Genomic DNA, 25,335 nt, shown 5'->3' with positions numbered 1-25,335 from the left:
TAGACAAATTTTGGTTAGCGTTTTACCATCTACATGATATTCTTAATATAAGTACAAAATTTCACAATAATCGGTCGAGTACTTTCGGAGATTATCTGTCTAATAAAAATCCGGGACAACAGACGGACAGACGGACAGACGGACGGACAGACGGACAGACGGACAGACGGACGGACAGACGGACAGACGGACAGACGGACAGACAGACGGACAGACAGACGGAAATGGGAGACCTATTTCTTCGTCTTCTAGGGGTCATGAAAGATCGAGAAAACGTAAAAGTAGAGAGTCGACCGACGGACTCGATTACAATACTTCCTTTGCTTACGCTCGGGAAGTAAAAAAAGGAAGGTAACTAAACTAAATAGATGCTGGACTTGCGAATAAGAAACATATAAATTTTCTGTAAGCAACTAGGTAGGCCCCGCCCACCATAGGGCATGGTGGAGTACCATCGATAGGAATAATACGAGATAGTAAATTTTGAATTTGCGTGACACCGACGATGTACTGCTTCGATCCACCACCAAACAATTGTGGAATATACATTTATCTTCTGGGAGCAACTAGGTGGGAATCCGCCCACCATAGGGTATGGTATACCAATGTCGATGAGACTACTAAGTAGCAAATTTTTAATTTCCACGACGCGAATAGCTACAAAACATTTCCACCGACGAAGTACTGTTTTGATCCACCACCTAGCAATTGTGGACAACAGACAAGGATTTGGTGTTTCGCGGAAATATGACTGCACGAGGCATGCTTTCATACTGCTAGTTTTGACCCTCAACCCGTTGGGCCCATTGATTTGGTCACGCGATTTTACAGGGTCGAGATTCAGTTTTCGTTGACACTTCTTCGTATTAAATGATACTTCAAATTTACCATGCTGAGTGAGTACGAAAGAACTCGCTACAGGAGTGGTATTAAATTCTGCAGAAACAGAAGTATCAGCGTAAACCGAGTTGTACGGGGATGTTAGTTCAAGAGCTGTTGGTGTCTTTACCCGTTTCTCCGCAATTATAAATAAAGCCTCTGGTACGCCCCCATTAGGCGTGTCGAATGGCTTTACCACAGAAGCTGCCCTTTGTGGAGTTGACCCTGTCGAAGTATCATTAACTTCGAGGGCCATGTTTTGGCGACCAACACAATCCTCGACCGAATTAACTGACGTGAGTTTAATATCCGGCTGATCCAGAATCGGTGATCTACTGTGAGGTACCGACGATGATTTGCCGACATCTACAAGCCTCGTGATAAGAATATGCTTCGCTTTGAGTTTAAAAAAAATAGTGTCAATATCCACTTGGATTTGTTCAATTTTTGCTGATTTTTCGGGGTCTTTTATATCTATTGTTATAACAAACCGATGAAGGCGAAATTCCAGCAACAAATTAAAGATACCCTTCTGCAGTTTTGGGCCAGTTAATAATGTTGCGTTTAATGAGTTTTCCGTGGAAGTTGCGGCCGAGGCGTCGAGCACGACTCTCAACTTCGTCGACTTACTTTCTGGCTTTATGACGCAGTAGTGCGGAATATAAAACATTTTAGCTTGCTCGTTTCGGGCTGGAGGAGATACATTGAGTATCTCCATATGTCCAGTTTCCAAATAGTCCCGCATGAAGTCCTTGTAGCTTGCATGTAGCGCAGGATCTCGAATTAAGCGTCGTTCCAGATTGAGGAACCGTCTCTCCGCAGCTTCCCGCGAATTTGTAAACTGTGGCTCAGGACCTTTGAACGGTAGCGCTACCACAAACCGGCCCGACTCGGTACGCTGATAGTTGTTCATGAAATGTTCTTCGCACTGTACGTCCTCTGAAGATTGCGTTTGAACGTCAGGTACTTCCTCGACTTCCCAAAATGGCCGTATAATTGTGTCTAAAGAAGGTGAAGGCGCGATCGAAGAGAATAACGAATGCTGTGGGCCAATGTTTGGACTCTTGCAATTGCCCAAAATGATCCAACCGAAACTTGTTTGGAAGGCGTATGGATCATATGGATTGCCGCTTCGCTTATTACCAACAAATATTTTGGCGAAGATATCCGCACCGAGAAGTATCTCGACGCTTGACGACTTGTGAAAGTTTGGGTCAGCTAATTGCAAATTTTCAATATGTTTCCACGAACTTACTGACAAGGAAATTGATGGCAATTGATCACAGATTTTGGGAACTATAATGGCGTCAAATGTAATTTGTGGGGTTTCTTTAAAATGTGGCCGAGCTGTGCAAGCTGTCACCTTAGATGATTGGGAAGACATGCCGTTCAAACCGATTATTGGCATCGAGGTTGACACTGAGGAGAGTCCGAGTCGGCGCTGACATTTTTCGGTGATAAAAGATGCTTGACTACCACTATCCAGTACAGCACGAAGTAGATGTAATTCACCCAGGTTATCATAAATTCCTACTAACAGTGTCGCAAGTAGTACGTTACCGGACATCAAAGGCAGCGACGTGTGGACTGAGGTAAACCCAGCTAGTCATAAGTTCGATGATGATGATGGTTGGCTTGTAGACGTGTTATTTGTCAATTGCACGAAACTGTTTGTGCGTCTCGCGGGCTCAAAATGTAATAACGTATGATGTCGAACGTGGCATTTTCGACATACATTCTTCGACGGGCAATCCTTCAGCAAATGGACAGATCTTACGCAATTGAGGCAGATTTTCTTGTCTTTGACAATATCATAACGCTCTTGGGGCAATTTTTCTAAGAAATTGGGGCACTGATTTATTGAATGCCCACCTTTACACATCCAACAAACCCCTTCTAGCCGTTCCGCGGAAGTAGGGAAGACATGAGGAGCTCCACGGCGAAAAGTTTCAAATTGCGCTGTCCGCGGGAATGTTTTTTGTACATGATGGGTGGATCCGTCTACCTCCAGAGCCCTACATTGGCGCAACACAAACTCCTTCAGCATATCGAATGTCGGCAGCTCTGTGGTACTGTTTTCAATTTCGAAGCGTTTTCGAGTAGATGGGTCAATTTTTTGTAAAAGCCAATTAAATAGGGTAAAGTCCCAAAAATCTAACGAGTTCCGAAATGGGTCTTCCCCCAGGTTGTCACTACCGTCGATAAGTGAGTCCCGTATTTGGTTTAGCGCCGCCAAATTCTCGGTGAAACAATTCACGAGCGCCCGAAGAGCTTGGGGAGAGTCAGAATTCACTTTACTAGCGTTCGCGATAGTCCGCCAGTATGTGGTGATTTGTAATCGCTTATCTTCGTATCGACATATTAAAGTATTATAAATAATGGAATAATTTGCCTCACTTATCGGGAGCGATTTAGCGATGGACAACGGCTCGCCCGAGAGGTGTGTTATTAACACGTGAAATTTTTCAATATCCGAATAACTGGGATTTGTATGGACCGAGACTTTGTACAAATCACGAAAAGTCGGCCACGTTTTTAGGTTTCCATCAAATCTCATCAAATTAATTGGTGCTAATTTAATATTCGAATGCATCGAAGTGGGAGCCGAAACTACTGTGGGGTTTAGCACCGGCGCAGCTTTAGCAGTTTCTAAAACTTGTTGAACTCTCACATACGATGCTTTTAACTTCAAAAAAACGCTGTCGATCTCAATTTGCAAATTTTCGATTTCTTCGAGCAATTCATTCTCTTTTTCGTCCACAAGATAATTCGAAAATAAACGGCGCGAATCGGATCGAAGTTCTTCCGCAAATCCAAAGGCGGCGATAATGTTGGCTTGTGACTCCGGACAGGAGAAATTCTCGATTTCGACAGTGGCTACGATTTTGAGCCGTTTTAAAATTTGCCTAGCACTAATCACGACTTTATCCATAGTGGCCATAATTGTTCAATGAGCGACAATATACGATAAAGTGCAAATAACAAGAACGAGTAACGCGAAAGGCTAAAACGATAAAGCGACAAAACGATGGGCGATAAAATGAAAAACGATAGGCGATAAAGAGAAAAACGATAGGCGATAAAACGAAAAACGATAGGTGATAAAACGAAAAAACGATAAGCGATAAAACGAAAAACGATGGGCGATAAAACGAAAAACGATAGGCGATAAAACGAAGAACGATAGGCGATAAAACGAAAAAACGATAAGCGATAAAACGAAGAGTATGTTAGCAAAACAAACGATAACTAATTACGATGGCGATAACGATCGATGGGCGTAACTTGGTGGGTTTGCAATTCGAAATTTTTGCGGAATAAATCCGGCTCGAAGGACCAAAAAATGTTCGCGAAAATTTATTAAATAAGAAAAATAATTGCCTCCAATAAGTTACGACTTACCTGGTGATGCGACTGTGAGCGATGTAACGAAGAAGGGGATGAGTAGCGACAGGCGACGAAATGAGTACCGTATAGGCACTAAGCGATAACGAGAGTACGAAGAAAGTCAATTGCGACACGAAAGGACACGCAGGGGTGTTTTGTCGAACTGATCGATTTGGAGATCGAAAGGCTACTGAATGCCGCTGGTGGTTCCTTTGGCACTTTCATCCCCTTTTCCCACACACGTGTGAGGGTCACAGACGTGGTGATCCCGAACGTCTGGCTGGACCGGAGGCACGGTCGTAAACATAATTGGAGGGTTAGATGTATAAAAAAAAACTAATTTAAGCTAGCCGAAACACACGTTCCGTTAAATAAAAGCCCTCCGTCTCGCGTCGAGCGTTATAGAGTAAGGTGTTTTTAATACCTGCGATTATTTTTTTATAAGTAAATAATCAGTCCTTGGGGTTTTACCACACCTACGCGATAATGAAAAAATAATCGTGTAATTTCTGATAACTAGTTTATGTCGCAAACAACATGAAATCTGTATTTGTTAAAAGATAAACATATTTCTAAGATAAGACGAAAGTAATTCGATTTGAAATCAGTTGTAGATAATTTCGCGCATACAGAAAAATATGAAGTGTTTTCAGAAAAAATGATAATTTCTATAAATGTTGAGATCATTGGGATACAAATTTCACAAAAATGGAAAAGGTCAAGAAAATTGAATGTAACGAAATTTTCGCTCTCTTTACAAAAATAGTGAGAAAAACCTGCACATAAAAAGATGTTTTTTAATACAAAAAACGTGTTTTCTACTGCCCTCGAGGTCATCTTCAGTTCGGACGGAGATTTAAAAATTAAAAATCCAAGAGAACGAAAAAAATGTATCCAAGTTTATTTGGATAGAACTTCCCTGGCCCCTGAAGTACAGTCCAACAAATCCCGCTTCTTTGAAAAATTATAAAATTTGATCTTGCAATTCTTGTTTTGTGATATCCTCTATCAAGTAAAAACCAGCGTCATAAATGATGGCCCAAGTAAAATATATTTAGAGCGAATAACCAACGGTTAAGAAGTAATAATAACATGTTTAACTTCGAGTGTTTATGAGACACATCGAAAGAATCTCACGTAAGAATTTATTCGATCTTAATGAGTTTAACGCCTTAAAACACGAGGACTAAAATTATTAAGTCACAATCGAACAAAATGTTCCGAATATAGATATTTATTACAAATCTTATTTTATCGTTACTGTTAGGTTAATTTTAGAAAAATGGAGACGTTCCAGTGGTTTTCACGACTGGTCCAGTCCACTGCTAGTTGGTTTAGTTGATCCATCGTAAATACTCTTTTTTGATAGACAGTTATTTACCCAAACCGTCTTTAAAAGAATTTTATAAATAAACTTGTCAAGGTGCTAAAAATTTCCATTTTTATAAAAACTGCGCACTCATACTGTAAGCATGTTGAACCGGAAATTTTGATGGTGTGTTTATAATATGATAAAGATTCGATTTAAAAAAAACTTGTGTAGTATCACTTTAATTACAAGCGAAACATTCGCCTCTGCGTGATGCCGATGATAGAAATTTAGACGCAACAAAAACATTCTTTTTTTCCGCTACTACGATGTTCCACTAACATCCAAAATTTCTTGTATACACTCTTATACAAAATATATGTAAAAACTACAAAGTTGTCGCTTTCACTGTGATTTATGAACATCTTTTTAATGTTACTTTTGTCAAAAGCCAAAAATTTGGTTTGGTAGTTTTGTTTCAAAAACGACTCGACGAAAAATTATAGCAATTACATTCGAAATGATACTTTCAATTAGATTTATCTGGTTTGTTGTACCTTTTCAGTGGTGTTTAACTCAACAATTTAAGTTTGGGTCTAGAACGGAAGTCATTTACAATCCGTGCATTGTTGCAAAATGACTTGTCATTATCAGCCGCACCCAAGCAGACGTCTTAATTCATCTCCACAAATGAATAAATTGCTCCAAATTACCCCAGTTGGTGTTAAATTGGCCGAGACTCGTTCAAAATCCAACGCAGATTTCCAACTCATCTAACCAAACAAGAATACAATCAAAATGGAGCCCTTGTTTAAATAACCCAACGAATTAAAGTGCAATAAGCAATTAGGAATTAAAAGATTAGATTAAATTATTTATAAACATTTACCGGCGACCTCCACGGCCCGCCAAAATTTCGTCCCGATGAATACCAACTCACTTCCCCCTCAATTAACATACATACGAGCAAATCTTCTTTCCGATCTGAGGTCGCCGTATCGTTCAAATCTCGATAAATACATTAAAATGGCGACCTCGCCGCCATAAAACAATCGAGTCCACCCGCTTTCCGGGTGGGGGCGGCCGCCGGAAACGGGGACTCTTCGAACCTCTTGCAAAACGCAACAATAAGCTGTTGCAACCATAAATCCAGCAATCAAAGCAATTTTCATAACAATGTTTTGTTTGTTGATAGCGGATTGACGCACGTTACGTTTTAAAAATGATTATTTATAGCGCAACGTAAAACATGTCTTAAGAATATTATCAATTATCAAATAAGCAGCACCATTATTGTGTGGAATCGTCGGAGCGAAAAAAATACACGTCAACAAACAACGATAAAGTCTCGATGATGAAAACCCATTAAACATATCTGGGACGGGTCGAATGGTCGCAAAATAAGTGACGGTTTGTCAACAAGCGGCACACTTTGCCCTGCGAGGTCGCCGCAAAAAACCTAGACGCCGCGCGAAACAGGAGCGGGCCTGCAGCGGCTGAGCGGCACCGTGCGGTACACCACTTTAACAACAATAATAACAATAGTTTATTTTTTTACATGTTTATATCTACAAACCGTTCCGGATGTTTTTGGACAAAAGTCTAACTAACTACTGATGTTATCGCCTATATATTCATGAGTAAGCAAAAAATGGTGTACTAACGAGAAGAGGGTCCGAAATAGAACCTTGGGTGGTAGTACGACAGACCACACATTTTTTCTCTACATTTAAGCAAAAGGCAGAGGTCAGAAAAACCTGGATTATGAAGCTAAATTGTCTATAGAAGGTAGAAGAATAACTCGGGCATCAATTCTGGTACCTGTGATCAAAATATGTAGTTCTAATTCCTTTAGAAAGACATCAGTCTCCACCTGGATTCATATACAGAAACAACTTTAATGATTTCAATTTATAATCGCCTCGTTTCCATGCAAATTACGTTGAAACCGCATGATCCATGCTTTCGCCCATATGGGATAATGTTTGGTGCGATTTGGGACCACCGCAGCGTCGGACGGCCGCCGAATACGAATTTTGTTGACACTGGTGCCGTTTTCGGTTGTAATTGTTTTACGAGCGCCCATTACAAAACGGTTTGGAAGATTTGTGGCCGAGGTCAATCGCGCTGGGGAAATTTTTCGAGCGCTATTTTTGCCCGAGGAGTTATCTTTCAAATAAATAAACTGCAATTGCGGAATTATTTATATTTGTCTGATGTACAAATCCGTTTTAATTGGTCTCTGCGTTACTTTTCCGCAAAAATAAAGCCAGCGGCATTGACCGACCCAGGGCCGGATTAACAGGGGAGGCAGAGGAGGCACTTGCCATAGGCGCCAACGTGAAACAGGCGCCAAATGTGGCTAAATTCAATTTCAAATTATTAAAAATATTTGAAACAGATGCATTTTTTTCTAGATTTCGGAATCGGGTAGTAAACGCCCTCGCTAAACTGTAAGCGATATCTTTATGCTTTAAACCGACCTGCGGGTAAAAGCCTGGCGCCTTGGCCGTCAAGACCGGAAGTCGGACTGTCAAACACCGAGACCCAATATATATTAGGCACTAATAAATAATCACTTCATGTGTCGTCATCTTTGTTTGGTAATGTATACTTTTTATTTTAGAGGAGAAACACATTTTCTGTCCCCGAATTTTCGCAAAATAAGTTTAGTCACAGTTTAGTCTTGTCTTTACAAGCATACGAAACAAACAAAAACTAGATTGTCGTTCATTTGTGCTTTCATTTAATAACATTGTATTAGTATAACGTGAATTCTTTCAGTGTCAGTGATTTAACAAAGGTAAGAAAAATGAAATTCAAAATATAAAATTACATCCGCCCACTGAATGTATATAAGAAATTAAAAAAAAATATGTCTGAAATTAACAGATGTCCGGACTTGGAGTGAAAAGAAAATTATCTGGTTGGGATAACTATAAAAGAAAAATTGCAAAACAAGCAGAAATAAAAAAACAAGAGGGTTCCTTGAAGAAATTTTAATTATGAGGCTAAAGATGAAAATATTATAGATCCCCAAAAAAAATTCCAAATTGAATTTTATTATGTAATTTTAGATCTTGCAATAAATGCGGGATCAGAAAGGTTTCAGCTTTTTCAAGAACACTGTGAGCTCCTTGGCTTTTTATATAATTTTAAAAATTTAAAAGATATACCACCAAATGAGTTGTTAATTGTATGGACCTTCAACTGGCATTGACAGATGAAGAGAATGAAGACGTTGATGGTAACGATTTGTATAGGGAGTTACACCCAGTGTATTCGCACCAATAGATGTTCTAAATTATTTGCACAAAAACGAAATATTATCATTGGACCCGAACATTGTAATTGCCCTAAAACTTTTACTGACCATCCCAGTTTCAGTCGCTTCAGCAGAGCGAAGTTTTTCTAAATTAAAAATAATAAAAAATTACCTTCGGTCAACAATGACACAAAATAGGCTTAACGATCTCGCTATTATATCTATTGAAAAAGACATTGATTGCTAAAGAAATAGACCCTCATAAAATCATCCAACAGTTTGCCAGCATTAAAGCCCGCAAAATTAATATAAATTAATATAATTATCTATATAGGTATTTTTTTTACTTGTTAGTTGTAAAAATAAAACCTGTTTTAAATGTTTCATTTGTTTTATAATACCTACAAAAAAAAAACCCTCTAGGCACATCTACATAGGCGCTCTTGAAAATGTTGCCCCCGGCGCCAAAAATGCTAGGACCGGCCCTGGACCGACCTGACGTCAAGACGTTTGAGAAACGGCGGCTATTTTTCAATAGAAAAATCTTCGACGTTATTAAATAATTCATAGCAGTCGATCATTCGATAACCAGCTGGAAGAATCCGCGGAATGTCATCGGGTATTATTATGAGGACATGCCGAAGTACTCTATAAATCGCGGTCTGCATTGTGAAACGAATAGACTTCAAGTCTACCTTGCCGTGAGGTCAAAATTTGCTATTCACAGACGCAATTCCATTTTCGCAATTTACGCAGAGGAAATTTTTCGGCAAAAAAATTAATACATTTCGTGCAACAATAATAATAAAATTAAGATTTAACGACCGCATAAACAACTAGCAAATAAATAATAAAAATTTTGGATGCTGGGACCCAATCACGGCTCTCCTTACCATCTGAGCGGCTGTAATTTTTTTCGAATTAACATTCGTGATGTAACTGAGTACACTGTGAAAGATTTTATGTCTTCGCACGACTACATCCGCTAAAAATAATTTCGTGATGTTTGACAATTAAATTTAGAGTATGTTCGAAATGGTGACTTAATCCGGTTCGATCTGTTTTTATGTTTAGGTTGCCGCCCTGAAAGTAGCATCTGTACAAACTGTTCAAGTAGTTAAGATATTAAAATAGACCGACTTAATTTATAGTCGTGCATGTAAAACAAATAGGGAGCGCCAAACGCGATTAATGAAAATCTGTTGGTGTTCCAATGACAAGGAATGATCGGTTAGTGTGAATGTTTGACGTCTTGTCGTACCTAATGGTATAATAAATCAAAGTCGATTAGAGATTAGGAGGAAACTACGAGTTGACTAATCGGTGTTAATTTAGTAAGCTACGGAAGTCGTTTATTGAAGCTTTTTCTATTAAATACACGTGCCCATTAAAAAAAAACAAGCACTGAAATACTACTGTCACTGATACTGATACTGAAAAATTTACGACTTGAGCTAGTTACTTTCACACTAATGACGAAAAATTTCAATTCTGCCAGAAATTTATTTTGCTTGGGTATCAACCTGTAATTATTTTCGTGATAACAAATGCAAATGAATAACACGTGGGTCTAAACAATGACTTTTTTTGTTGTAACAAATCGTTAACAAAGCAGATATTTTCCTTATACTCCTCCAAGGTTTTAACATGGTCGGAATTTTTTTCAAATTTTTGTATCATAACAAAACAATGTGTTATTCCAAATATGATACGAAAGGCATTAAAAAATGATAGGCATTGTTGTTATTATGCCCCAATACGGCGTAATTACAATACAAACAGAAAGTACAGAGAATGAAAAAGATAAATTTTAACCATTGTTCTATAACCACTACATACTAAAGCTAGTAAATACTTTGCCAAAATTAAAAAAATTGGTCGAAAGTTGTGTTGAAACATATTCAGGATTTTCGAGTTGAGTTTTTCTTTACACAATTCCGTGATGACGTCATCAACATTTTTGCAAGGACACGCTATCAACTTGGATTGGTGCAGTGTAATATTAAAAATAACAGTATTGTATTCCCGAAATTTTCTGGGAAAATAGAGAATCCTGATTTAACGAATAAAATAAATTGACTCATTCATGAATTTTTTTAGAGCCACGTGATTCGGCAAATCTAAAAAAATTAATGCAATGATAAATCACAATAAACCCATACGCCTCCCCGGTACAACGCCTATGGGTTTTCTAGAATGTGCAGGGACGATGGGTGACTCATCGTCGGTGACGGCGGCCGGACGGCGTTCGCTAAAGAAGAGCGGAAGTCGCGGTGGGTGCCCCAGACAAGTCTAGAAGCCGTGACGGAGGCGTTTCGAGAAGGACCGCGTGGTTATTTAAAATGTGAACCACCATCGGGAGCAACCAGTGAAGTCCAGACAATGGGAGAAGTAGAGTCTAGTCAAATCCATTCCACTCGAGCCGGATTTATTTTGTACAAATCGCTGTGTCGTGTAAATTCGAGTTATTAAGAAATGAATTGCCCACGCCGATTTTAAACACCCAAGCAACGTAACAATATTTTGCACAAGTTTTGAGCTGACGTCTTCCATTTTTTGGGGGAATAAACAGATATATTTTGATTAACAATTTACCTTATTTGCAATTCTTGATTTATTCAATAAAATAAATTGACTGATTCATTAATTTTTTGAGTCACCCTGTATAAGCAAATCCAAAAAATATTAATGGAATGATAAATCACAAGTACAGATTCATTATATCTTGGGCATTTTAGACAGGATTTATTGGGCAAAATTTTGAGGTGCCGTCATCAATTTTTTGAAGGGAATATTATGATTAAAAATTTATCATGTTTAACTTTAAAACATCTGAAAGATTTCAAATCATTCGGTTTTGCAGATACCAAATTAAATTGCAAAATATTGTTTTATAATTTTGATTTTTTTGCCAAAAAATTTGGACGATTCGGGTAAAAACTCAATACGGAATTTAAAACGTATTTATTATGTGCAACTTTGAAGTGACATCACATTATTGGTGGGGCTGATTAGACAAATTTTGGTTAGCGTTTTACCATCTACATGACACTCCTAATATAAATTCAAAATTTGACAACAATCGACCCAGTACATACTTTCGAAGATTATCTGAATAATAAAAATCGGCACGGCAGACAGACGGACAGACATACAGACAGACAGACAGATAGACAGACGGAAACGGGACACCTATTTCTTCGTACTCTAGGGGTCATGAAGAGTCGAGAAAACATAAAAGTAAGTAAAAAATCGTAGAATCGAAGACAAACTGTTGTTATGCCAACATGGTATTTTTTTCGATACAAGAAGCAACAATTACTTAATAAACTTTTAAGATGATCTAATTTTTGAAAAGGTTTCGTAGTTTCTAAGTTATATTATAAAATTGTACTGTACATTTTTTTAATTTAATCTAGATACATAAGGTAGACATAGATAGAGGTACATCATAGGTATCGAAATATATTGTTTTTTTATATTTAAATTGCAAAATGTTAAAATGATGTCATGAAATTTTTAAAGGAAATGATCAAAGAAATTTTGGTTAGCGTTTTACTGTCTAAATTATGTTCTTAAAATCCTAACATGGAACAGTCAAGCAGTAGTTTTGCAGATTATCTCGTGACACGAAACGGAAAACCTACCTGTAAGAGCTATGAAACGTTGAGAAAACATCAGAATAGAAAACCAGCAGATTTAACAGTCAATAGGTAACAGATAACGACGTATAAACATTGATTGGAAGCACATTTTATTCCCCTAAGTTGACAAAACACATACGAAGAAATAGTCAACAAAAATGGTTAAAAATTTTAACAGTAAAACTAACGATAACATTTGACCTTAAGATGAAAAGACGTCAGAATAAGAGAAAGTCCAGAAAGCAGATTATTAAACAACACGGAATTGGCAAAATCCGGATTTTAATTTTTCTCTCCACTTTAATAATTCCAAGTAATCATTTCAAGCGAAATATTCTTTTTATTATAAAACCCGATTACGTTTAGGACTTAGAAATTAACGTCAAATTAAAAACACATAAAAACTAATAGTAAACCCCAGGGATTTACCAGACACTTCAAGTTCTTTATCAGACACCAGAAAAAACTTTGCAAATGGAGAACCACAACGCAGAATCGAGATGAAAATTTCAAGAAAAATGCTATTTTTAGTTGTTGCCGTTTTAAAACAATTATCAAGTGAACGACCTACATTGTAAGCCGGGACGCCAAGGATAAGAAAATTTTTTCTGCTCTGTTTCGTAGAAGTATTGAATTTGGAATTGTCGCCAAAAAACATCATTTAAATATGTAATAAATATTCTTGCGGCCAGTAAGAATTTTACGGTTACCCATAATTGAAATGGAAATATCTATTCCACACATTTATATGTGAATTCCCCAAAGAATTACCATATAACTGGAAATTCAGTGTGAAGAAGCATGTCATAAATCAGAAACGTCTTGAGTATCGGCCTAATGGAAATGAAGTGCAAGTACAGGGCTTTTATAAATGACTAGCTGACCCCGTGAACTTCGTTTCACCTACAATTTAATTTTGAATCTGCAAAATCGAATGCTTTGAAATCTTGCAAATGTTTTAAACATATGATAACCATAATAAATTTGTATTCAAAATATATTTACTTATCCCCTCCCAAAAATTGATGACGTCAGCCCAAAATTTTGCCAAATGAATCCTATCTAAAATGTCCAAAATAGGATGAGACTATACTTGATTTTTCATCCCATTCATATTTTTTAGTTTTGCTTATAGGGGGTGTCTCAAAAAAATTAATCACTGAGTCAATTTATTTTATTGATTGAATCAAGCATTGCAAAACTGAATTTTGAAATATTGCAGACGTTTTGAAGTTACTGTTTGACATGGTAAGTTTTCAATCAAAATATATCTGTTTATCAAGCCCAAAAACTTGAAGACGTCATCTCAAGATTTTGCCGAATAAATCCTATCTAAAATGTGAAAAACATCATCAGTACATTTTCGTAATTTATCATTGCATTCATATTTTTTAGATTTGCTTTTACAGTGACTCGAAAAAATATATGGATCAGTCAATTTATTTTAGTAAATAACTCAAGAGTTGCAAAAATGAATACTTTGAGATCTTGCAGACGTTTTAAAGTTATTGTAAGCATGGTAAATTGTTAAGAATATTTATTTATTCCCCCCAAAAAATTGATGGAATGGCTCACTCGATTTTCGCAGATAATTTTGGGAATACAATACAGTTATTTTTAGTATTACACTGCACCAATCCAAGGTGGTATACGTGTTGGTAGTAATTGTTGATCAGGTCATTACAAAATTGTGTGAAGAACAGACTCAACTCGAAAATGCTGAATAGGTTTCATTATACTTTTGGTGCGAAGAAAGTTCTGTCGAAACAACGTTCGATCAATTTTTTGAGAATGGTTGATATAAATAAAACTCAGTAGATGCTCATACTCGAAATACGAAGTATCTACTCGAATATCAAATCAAAATATTTCTAGTTTTTCTAGATGATACTAATACTTCAGTATGTAACGGTTGCTGCTCAAGTAGTATCTCGATACAACAATAAATAATAGTTTAAAAAACTAAAAAAACACGCTTTTATTGCTAATCTAACTAAAAACTAGGAAATAATTTTTAATGACAGAGTTTAATATTACAGTAGTAGAAGATCAAACAATCAATCATAATAAATCACCTCAAATTAAAATTATAATAAAATTTAAGTTATTAACAGAATAATTCAATTCAGAGTAAAAAGCGTGGGGTGCTTGATATTTTAAATATTACAATCATTCTATTGGCAACTATCTATGAGAGGATAGTTATGAACCGCAGTAAAATGCACCCCACGCTTTTTACTCTGAATTGAATTATTCTGTTAAAAACTTAAATTTTATTATAATTTTAATTTGAGGTGATTTATTATGATTGATTGTTTGATCTTCTACTACTGTAATATTAAACTCTGTCATTAAAAATTATTTCCTAGTTTTTAGTTAGATTAGCAATAAAAGCGTGTTTTTTTAGTTTTTTAAACTATTATTTATTTTTCATTTTTTAGTCTGCGACAAATTCATAAATTGGGGAATTAATTACTTATTTAGATTTTTCTAGAAAGAACCACTCAGTGGTCTCCGTAGGATCGAGGATCCTGGCGGTCCTAATAAGGATAATGGGAAACTGTTATCAAATTATTGCATTGTCATCGATCCTTGAGACGTGTGCAAAGTTTCAAGATGATCAGACTTTTAGAAACCGATGAAAATTAAGCTCAAAGATTCCGTTACATACATACATAGATACAACCCAAGCTAATAAAAGCGTGATAAAAAATGACAACAGTGACAGTGTTCAACCATCAAGGCAAAAATCGAGTCATCAAAATATAAGTTAGCATGGGGTAGACACCTTGAGATGGGAATCTCTATGGCCAGTGTTAGAAAAAACGCACTGCACAATTTAATGCATAAATAAAATGAAAAGTTTTCGATATTCCTGCTCCTAATGTGTTTTTCAAACTGAATGCACCTTTTGACGACTTTACACGTTCATGAAAGTCACCATGTTTAGTTAAAATTCACTCTTACAACGATCCTACTGGTTTTCTAAGCTGCTTTACAGACAGCTCAGTTATTTGCCACGCCGATGCTCATTTCTAGATTAAATGCTCTCAAAACGCGTAGATGTTCAGTTTGTGTCCGGGGAGATACAATGTTTCCAAGTAGGTACTCAGTACATAGAGTAGATGCTCAGGTATATAAGAGTAATAATGAAGTAGCTACTTCGTATTTCGAATATGAGTATCTACTCAATTTTATTCATACCACCCAATTTCTCGCTTCAATGTTTGATTATGTTGATTATGAGCACAACGCTGATCAACTTCCATATCCGAATTACCTATGAAATCAATCATTGCGGTTTGCACCTGAGGTAGTTCGTGGCACATTTGATTGACTTCGTGGACCTATGTGAGCTTGTCGTCTTCTCGGCATTTTAATGAACTTCATAAAACGACACAGAATCATTTTCACAGTCAATCAAATCTGTAAATTTTGTCTTGAGAATTTTAAAATATTGAAAACTTCAAATTAAATCCTCGAACAACGGTAAAGTTTGAGGTTTTGTCGAAACCAACAAAGTGAATATAGGTAAATAGAATGGCAGATCAAAATGAATAAGAAACTTTCGCAATGTGTAATTAAATTCACTTTAACCAAGACTTTTCTTAAAATAAACGACGTTTTTTTTTTTCGAAAAAACAAAACGATTTGAAATGCAATATACTTTTCACAATCGCACGGAAGAATTAGTTTTGTATGACACGTCAGTTAGACGACAGGTCCGTCAGAAATGCCAACTATTGAAATTAATTCGAAGTGGCGATTCCCATACAAAATTTTTAGATTTTTTTTATTTTTTAACTGTTTTTTTAAGTTATCCTTATTTTTTTTATTTATAAACCATCCCCGTAATTTAAAAAAATGTTCAAGTCGGTCAAGCCGTTTTAGAGTCTTAGCGAGACTAACAGGAACAGCAATTGATTTTTATTTTATAGACGATTAAAAAATGGGGGTTGGTGGTAGAAAGGTGAAAATTTAGGGTTATGTGTATTTTTTGATGCCAAATCTTAAAAAAATAAAAATAAAAAATTTTGTCCAAAAAATAGACAAACATTTTTTAGGGTGAGCCACCCTTATCACTTAGGGGTTTAAAAAATAGTTTACAACTTATTGTCAGACCTACCGAATATACATAAAAAATTTCATACAAATCGGTCAACCCATTTCGGAGAAGTTCGGTTACAAACACTGAGACGCGAGAATTTTATACATAATGCATTATTATTTTAGACCAAATTTCATTACCATAAAAAAGGTTATACTGACTCGACCTTAAAAGACAGACATATGCTGTCGCGGACTTTTCTTTAGAACTTTTAGAGGGGAACAATTTCGTCATACATGATTTTTACGTAACTTTAACCGTTTAAGCAGCGTAAGGAACGGAAGCTGTCAAAGGAGGAATAATTTTCCCGTTTTTCCGAATTTTTCATTGCTACTTGGCTCCTAATGATCGTAGCGTGATGTTATATAGCCTATATGTAGATATGATACATGGACTATCCATCACAAAAAGATTTTTTGAATTTGAACCAGTAGTTTCTGAGATATGCGTGTTCAAATAAACAAAAGCTTCAGCTTTATTATATAAGTATAGATTCTAAGGGCGTAGTTGGCCATGGATTTCAAAAATCCCGCTTCGCTCAAATTATGCCTCACTATGACAGTTCTCACTTGTCATTTATGTCACTTGTAACCTGTCAATCGAAGTCATCGTTTTTATTGTTTTAACGTTTTTCAATTGTGAATTACAGTAATTGTCGTTGATCCAAGCTCAAAACTCTTGGTGGTTGCGTACGAAAATTTTTTGTGCTAGGAAGCGAAGACTGAAAATAGCTTATTCTGTTGAACATGACATTTTCATTGTCATGTCTTGTTATCGTAATGGGACTTCGTAAACGAAGAGTAAGTGTATTCTGTAACTGCTTATAAGCAAGACATTCTGGCCAAATATCGTCATTTAAGAAATCAAGAAACATCGTTAGAGGCTCACATTAGAGATGTAACCAACAGAAAATCTGGTTGGAAACCTCCAGTATGTGAGGAAGTTGTTGACAATTTGGGAATGTTTGGGACAACTTGAGCAGAATCTGCAAACATCTTTGACAAAATTTCCTGAAGATGAAATTGAACAATGGGTCCAAAACGTTGATGAAAGGATGTTACAGAACATTTTTGAAATTAAAAAGAGAGTGAACATGTGATTTGAACAAAACGGTGAACATTTTCAATATTTACTGTGATATTTAACCGCAATAAATTTGTTTCATTTTATTGTAATGAATAAGTTTTATTTTTTTAAAGATATGAAGCATTTAGGCAACCAGTTATACAGATGCGTGCGGTCTTTGTCGTGCGTCCTTCGGCATTTGGTACATTTCAAATCTGAGAGGCGGCACGTTTACATCACCTACTGCGACCCTATAATCATTTATAGAAACCATTTAAATCACAGCTATTTTTGGAATTCGTGAAGTAAATAAACTCATTAAGCTCAGCTTTAAATATCTATAGTGTGTAAGTTAGGTCCTAATTTTTCTTGTTTTCTGTCTGTGGTTCCTTGACTCAGAAAGAAGGAATGTCGGTGGCCAGGACCTCGCACATGACTCACCCAATTTCTAACCAAAAATAAACGCAACGAAAACGACAGTGCGATTCGCGAATAAATCAGAAAAATAAACAATAAAATGCTTGAAATTCCCAAAGTAAACGAACATTCAAGTAGCAAAATTAATCGATCGGTTGCATCATTGGAAAAGTTAAACAGAAAAACCGCATCGTCTGGTCGGACTTTCAACTTAACCTCTTCTCCGAATGCGAAAAAAAATCGGATACTCCACCTGTAGAGACATTGACCCAGTGTTACCTACATTCTGGAAAACACATTTCATTGTGTGTAAAACCGCACAACAATTAATCATTAATCGAATGAATAAACAGACTTCACACTTGATGATTCTACATGTACCCTTTAATTTGTTCACTAATGGCAGGAAAATCCTGCGGATGAACAATCGTTAGTTGTAAACCCGCCTTGTCACCGATGACAATGTCTAAAACAATAATTTCTGTCAATAAAACCGGTAAATATTTATGCGAAACATTATCTCAAGACTTGTGCTATCGCTTCGGCCAGTGTAAACTGATAACCTGAAAAAACCGCCGATTGTCAGCTTGAGGCAATTATCACCTCACCGGAACACCCTCGACCTGTTTTCCGGCAAGTCTGCGGTTAAATTGACGTCAACACAACAATGGTTAGACGCTGATCGAAAATCATGACATTTTCATTCATTCGATTCTAGAAAATGCATGTTTTGTCGGAAATCTGTTTGCTTACTTAAACGGAAAGCTCACTCGTCAGAAACATCTCGAGGTTTTTGTAGACCACGCGACGTTCAAACACAATTACAAGCAATAAGAAAATAAACATTTGAGTGTCGTAGCGGTAGTAAACGAAAAGATTCTCAGAAGATAAACACAGCTACTGTTTTTACCGACGGGAATTTCGAGTTGGAAATAAAGGATTCGGGAAATGAAATGAGTCAAGGTGTTTTTCTGTCTACGTGAGACGAAGCATACGCGAAGAACAGTATGGGTTAATTGCGGGAGTTTTCGCAGCCACTGGCCATAAATGGACACGTGCAACAATTATACAACTATAAATCAAATAAACTAAATATTTTGTATAATATAAGTTAGGGAAAAATAGCCCTCGCGCTATCGTCTCGGGTTTCCGCGCGAATCCGTCTGTCGACTCCATTAAAATTCCCCAAATTCCAAACACTACAAATTTCGGTTTACTTTTTTTCGGCATTAATGGTGCAGATGGCCTTTTTACATTGCCGTAACTTCACGTAAACTTAGTAGTTTACAAGATCGATGGCACTTTGAGGTCCGACTTCAAAGACTCGTGCTATTTATAAACAAATACCTAAACATAGCGATACATAAAACTGTGACAGCGTACTACAACAAACCGTTGCCGATTCGATTTGCGATCTGTTGAGAGAATCGTGATAAAATGATTCATAAAAATGAATAGAATTGAGTGACTTTGAATGACAAGGACCCCACATGATGACAACCGCAAAATTTAATGGCTTATTATTCGATTCGTAATTGGCGTTATTAGTAAGAAGTAGATAATAAATATGCAACTCCTTGACCAGACCAATTGGGAACATGTAAAAATCGTCGAAAAATCGCCCAGAATCGATTAAAATCAATACAAATTTCCATTTCCTGAAACGGCCTAAAATCATTTTAAAGAGTTGGTCACAAAATACCTCCAAATTTATAGACCACAAAAATTAATCTTAAGAAAAAATGATGTGTTAAATAAATGCACTTTTTTCCATGAGTCTGCTATTACTGCCCTTAAACGATAATCTTGGTAAAAGTAATAGCTTAACAAAAACTTTATGATATTCATGTTGCTAGTATTTAATTTTTTTGTAGGGTAATAGAATTCAGAGTTTCGATAATTATTACGGTTTTAATTTGAAGTGGAAGAAAAAGCACTCGTTTTTTAAACACTGGCTTAAATAAACTCGTGGCGATTATAAACCTTGTTACATAATATACTGTTAAATCAGAAGATGTTTTTAATTAGAAAGATATTTTAATCACCAACATTATAAAATTTTTATATGATAATTTACAAAAAATTCTTAGAAATGACAATTAATTAAATTCCGAATACAGAAAATATACAGAATTTAGCCAAATTTAATTAATTCAGAATTATCAATCACGAATTTTAAAACTAAATTAAATCCTGCTAAAAATTGTATGCAGGACAGAAACAAAAACCAGGAAGTAAAAAGCGATTTGTTAAAATTTTTCCAAGTTCACAAATGGTTTAGTAACAACATATTGTTAACTACTGTAATAATTCCCTAAATTTCATTTAATATTCAATACAACAGCGACATTATTGACCGCCAGTGATGCAGCATTCAATTGTTATAGAGACATTATGGAACTGGAACAAGAGACGAATTTCATTGTTTAAATTAATTTAATTAAAATGAATTGGGCGAGCACGTATATTGTTGGTTGCATAACCAGTTTGAATAATAAAACGCAGTTACGGTAGTTTGACGACAGGCGAGGAAAACCTTTGTATCTCATTTCGGAGAACAGATTAGCTTTATTTTTGTTTTTAATGTCAGTTTCCAGTTAAAATAAATATATTTTGCGGTAAATCCCACCGAGGTTAGGACAATGTACAGGATGTTTCATTTCAAACGAACGTTCAAATAACTTGAAAATATATTAAAAAACAGAAACTACAACAATCCGTGAGGTAATTCTAACCACGATTATCTTTTCTTCTTAATCGACGCGTTACCTTGGATGTATTTAATTTATGACCTATTTAAATTGGCATAAATACAATTTTTAAACAAATCGTTATTTTTAACAGTATTTATTTGCTCTGTCAGTCGTCGATTTGTTAACCTGTAGATGGTCGTAAAATAAAACTGTTGAAATGAAACAGAAGAGTTAAAAAAATCTGAGATCACCTATCTAATAAAATCGGCAACAGTCGATAGATAGAAATAGAAGATCTACTTTTTCACACCCTAGACTCCCTAGAGGCTAACTCAAATTTTCTTTTAATCAAGTTCTAGTGTCAGTCTTCGGATCGAACATTGTAAAAAAAATCAAAGTAAACCATAGTTTTTTACTAAGAAGGGCGCAAAATGTCCAAATGTTTGTATTATCGATCCAAAATCACAACTCTGCATTAAAAAAATTAATATTCAACTCTCAACATAACCTGATTGTAGCCAGCGGCGATTCATCCTAGTGACGTCAAATCAACCCAAATGTAAATGAAACAAGCCGAAAACGAGTTATAAAAACGTGAGAGTTTACCATTTTTTGAAACTATAGCTTTATATTTTTAAACTTATAACCTTAGTAGACAATAATAATAAAAACAAATATTCACAAAAATTTTACTTGAACATGATTTCACCTTATGTAGAAATTGAGTTTAAAAAAAAAAACTAGATACGTGCATATGAATAATAAAGGCTTATTATTGATAATTTTATAATAATTGTTTATGCAACTTATCGGTGAAATACTTTATCATTTAAACGAAACTAACTTATCAACTACATGCCCTATAACAGCGTGTTAAAAACATGTTAACCATTAAATTTTCATGGTCACGATTTTACCTACATTTTATAACTTTTGCGTCAAAGTTTGCAACAGTTTATAGTAACTTTTGCGTCATTATAAACTTTTGCAACTTTTTTCAGTGTATATATTATGTATAGTATCTTTTAAACTTTTACTTTCGTATTACTTTGCAAGCTCGGCTCAGTTTTTACAGACTTTTACTTTTCATTAAAAATCGTACACAAATAGAAACAGTTGCTCATATTGCCCACCCGGTATATAAACAAGAGTTGCAATCGCAAAACATTCATTAAACAACCAATCCAAGCGTAACTTATTTCAACCTTACAACCATTAAAAATGTCCATTTATTTTAACACCATTTCAAATCCTGTATAAACACAATCTGAATTTGTAATTTCACGTCAATTTCAAGCAACATATTGCAATTAATGTTTTAGCATTAACGTAAAAAACCATGAGTGTAAAATCTCGCCTACAAAAAACCGAGACACTCAAGCCAAAACTTGCCCATTTGGCATTTAGAAAATGTTCTCGTCGTATAAAAACTCCTCATTGACGTCAACCGGCGACCAGCTTGATCTAAGCAAACAGAAAAAAAAATCAACCGCGTGTAAAAATACAAAAACACGTTGACCAAACTGAAACAACATTCGCAATCGACTAATGCATTGTTTATCGGCAGGTAAACACTCCGAGAAAAAAAATCGAAAATCGCGCCGCGATGGCAAGAACCGATAAGCAGCTCGCTGCTCCCGCAACTGCGCCATTTACCTTGAGACTTCCGGAAAACGCCAAAATCGAGAGTATTTGGTCCATTTTACCCCGTCGCAGAGTCACCAAACTCGCACCGACACACCATCACATTGCGGGACGAAGACACAAACAAATAAGCCTTCGGTCGAAGAAGCAAAGAGCGGCACGTCGCACTGGAGGGATGGTAAACTACTTTTCTTTCACTTTGCGGCTCATTTTGCCTTTTCGCATTCGTCGCACTCGAAAAAATCCGCAATCCTAAGCGTTTTTATCGTTGTGTAAGCAGACTGAAAATCAGAAACTGCTTGCCGGCCTAGGTGGAAACGTGAGCCACTGGTAGCCATTGACGTCAATGCAAAGCTTTCTCTCTCGGCGATGCGATGACTCGCTGGTTAGGGCGTCCCAATTATGCATGAAATTGTATAAATTACGGAATGGGACGCTAAGTTCGCTGGGTGTTGGTTATAGAGTAAATATTTTGTCGAAAAGGGATTAAAAGAATTATAGCTGGGGGCTCAATTTTTCTATTAATAAAGTTTGATTGAGGACTGTTTTCGTTTATTGGTGAAAAACAGGTCCCTCCAGTTTATTATAATCTGCGGCTTTGTTATTATATTCCTCTAATAATAAACGGTGTAATTACGGCTTTTAGACAACTTCCGGATGTAATTTTTTATTTCTTGTGGCAACAAGCCGAAATGAACGACTGCGTGCACGTAAAAATTATGACGCGACGATTATTCTTGGTTTGATAGTCATACAACAAGAAGGAAAATAAACTGTCGAATAAGTTACACAAATATATAAACAACCCCTCAGTTTTTGGTAAGTTATGAGAATAATTTATGGGCACTGAGTACAAAGTCATTCTAGTGTCCTCACCATTAAGGTTAATGTATACTATAATTTTTGGTTTAATCACCAAGCGTGTAAGAGAGTATTATATGTAACTAATGTTCTTTCAAAATATGTATCGTTTATCTAAAGCCTACGTCAATGCTCTTCCTCTTTTTTATCGCGCAGGAAGTAGTTAACCTAAATTAACTACGATTTCATTCGTTAGTTTATGAAATACTTTTATTCGACAGCCAATTAAATAGCGCCAATTTTTGTTTACTTAACAATTAAATTTTATTATACACAATTTTCTGTGTACAGGAATATTAACAAGTACGCAAAACAGATGGACGGATAGTGGAAGCCGGAACTAAAAAAAATTATGATCTTGATGATCCGATTATTAGCCATTGAATGAATCGTTTTCGTGCCAAGTGCTTTTTTAAAACTTTTGAAATTTATCAAATATAATATAACAAGTGGTCTGATTTTTTCGGACAAAATTTGTGACACAAATTACCGAGTAGCTGTTGCGACGAAAATCACACGAGTCGACGAAGGAGACGAGTGTGATTTTCCAAAAGCAACAGCTACGAGTTAATTTTCACACAAATTTTGCAGAAAAAATCAGATCACGAGTTATATTCGGCTTGACAATCCAAAGAGAAAATTTTTATTTACTTTTTACAGACAATAATTCACATAATTTATAGTTAGCGTAGTAGTTGAGTAACCATACCTACCTAGTCTAAATAGTAACAAAACAATAAGGCAAAACGTAACTAAATTTCTAAACATCAAGTTTTGTGTGTGCTGCTGGTTGATTTTCTTAATTATGGGAGCAAGATTTGGTAACAAGACTGTGTTTGAAATTCGAAATGCAGTGAAAGAAAGTCAGTGCCGAAACACTGCAAGAACGCAAGATTCACTTTGAAGGCAGTTTACAAAATTTTGTGAAATACGCAAGTTTTCTCTAAATAAAGCAGTCGAAATGAACGAGGGCCAGTATTTTGGAAGATTATGACTTTAACGCCAACAGAAAAGTAATTTGTATTATCATTTTTTTATTAAAGTTCATTTGACAAGTTTGACAAATTAATTTGACATAATTTATTTCGCTGAAAAACAGTGTTGTTGCCTGACAGAAGAATGTTTTTTCACTGAAAAATTTTTTCGGTGAATGCCATTGGACAAATTTCAAACAATTCTGCCATTGTATTGGTTAAGAATTTTCGAATTGGATTGTCAAACAAAAACCCTGAAGCGATTACTTTGACTTTTTTAGTGTAGTTTAAGATTATCCTGAAGACAGTAAACTACCACCAAAAATTTGTCTAGACATCTTAAACTAATACAATTCTATTTTTAACTTTCCGTAAACGGGTTGTGGTGTTATCTTGAAAAAATGCGTTTGAACTATGAAATTCTTCATTTTATCTCAGATACATACATGGAAATTTTAGTAGGACGCATATATTCAAAGACTCGTAAAAGCATATGAACTAGAAATACAATTTATTATTCGTCTCCTTCAAAAATTGTGTGACGTCATTTCAAAATAACATCAAGTTAATTAAATTTTGCATAAGCAAAACAATTTTCAATGATAATCTGTAATTTTATTTCTGTACTGCACTGTAATAAGGTGTATTTGAATACTAGTTTCCACACAGTACTACTTTTTACTTCCCGAGCGTAAGCGAAGTCCGAGTCCGTCGGCCGACTCATTTATTTTATTGATTTAATCGAGAACTGCAAAACCGAATCCTTTGAAATCTTGGAGATATTTAAAGTTATCACAAGCATGGTAAATTATTTATCAAAATGTATTTGCTCATCCCCCCTCAAAAACTGATGACGTCACGTCAAAATATTGCTGAATATATTCTTCTTAAATGTGCAAAATACGATGAGTCTATACTTATGTCTATAGTCTATACTATACTTACGATTTATTATTATAATTAATATTTTTTAAATTTTCTTATACAGGGTGTCTCGGAAAAATTAATGACTGAGTTGTTAAAAAATAAATATCAGATTTAGGAATTTGACTCGTTACTAGGGAAATATGCAATTTAACACCTTTTAAA

At 35.6% G+C, this 25,335-nt stretch overlaps 1 protein-coding gene across 4 annotated transcripts in view; it reads right to left on the bottom strand.

The window, feature by feature from the left end:
- The window catches only part of LOC135139494 (inositol-trisphosphate 3-kinase homolog), a 60,746-nt gene that overhangs the window by 15,461 nt on the left and 19,950 nt on the right, over positions 1-25,335 (bottom strand). The window contains exon 1 of one of the 4 annotated variants that reach the window (XM_064069792.1): positions 22,424-22,580. The exons of the other annotated variants lie outside the window; for them this stretch is intronic. Within the exon in view, the coding sequence (XP_063925862.1) occupies positions 22,424-22,468 (45 nt within the window). The 5' untranslated portion in view covers positions 22,469-22,580. Of the gene's footprint in view, positions 1-22,423; positions 22,581-25,335 lie in introns of those variants that run through there. 4 annotated transcript variants of the gene reach the window in all.

This window comes from Zophobas morio, unplaced genomic scaffold (assembly GCF_036711695.1).
Source record: "Zophobas morio isolate AGI-343-1 ecotype UQ-CSIRO unplaced genomic scaffold, CSIRO_AGI_Zmor_V1 ptg000004l, whole genome shotgun sequence".
In the NCBI taxonomy this organism is placed as follows: domain Eukaryota; kingdom Metazoa; phylum Arthropoda; class Insecta; order Coleoptera; family Tenebrionidae; genus Zophobas; species Zophobas morio.
The sequence above is the reverse complement of the archived record's forward strand: the minus strand, read 5'-3'. Positions and strand labels throughout refer to the sequence as shown.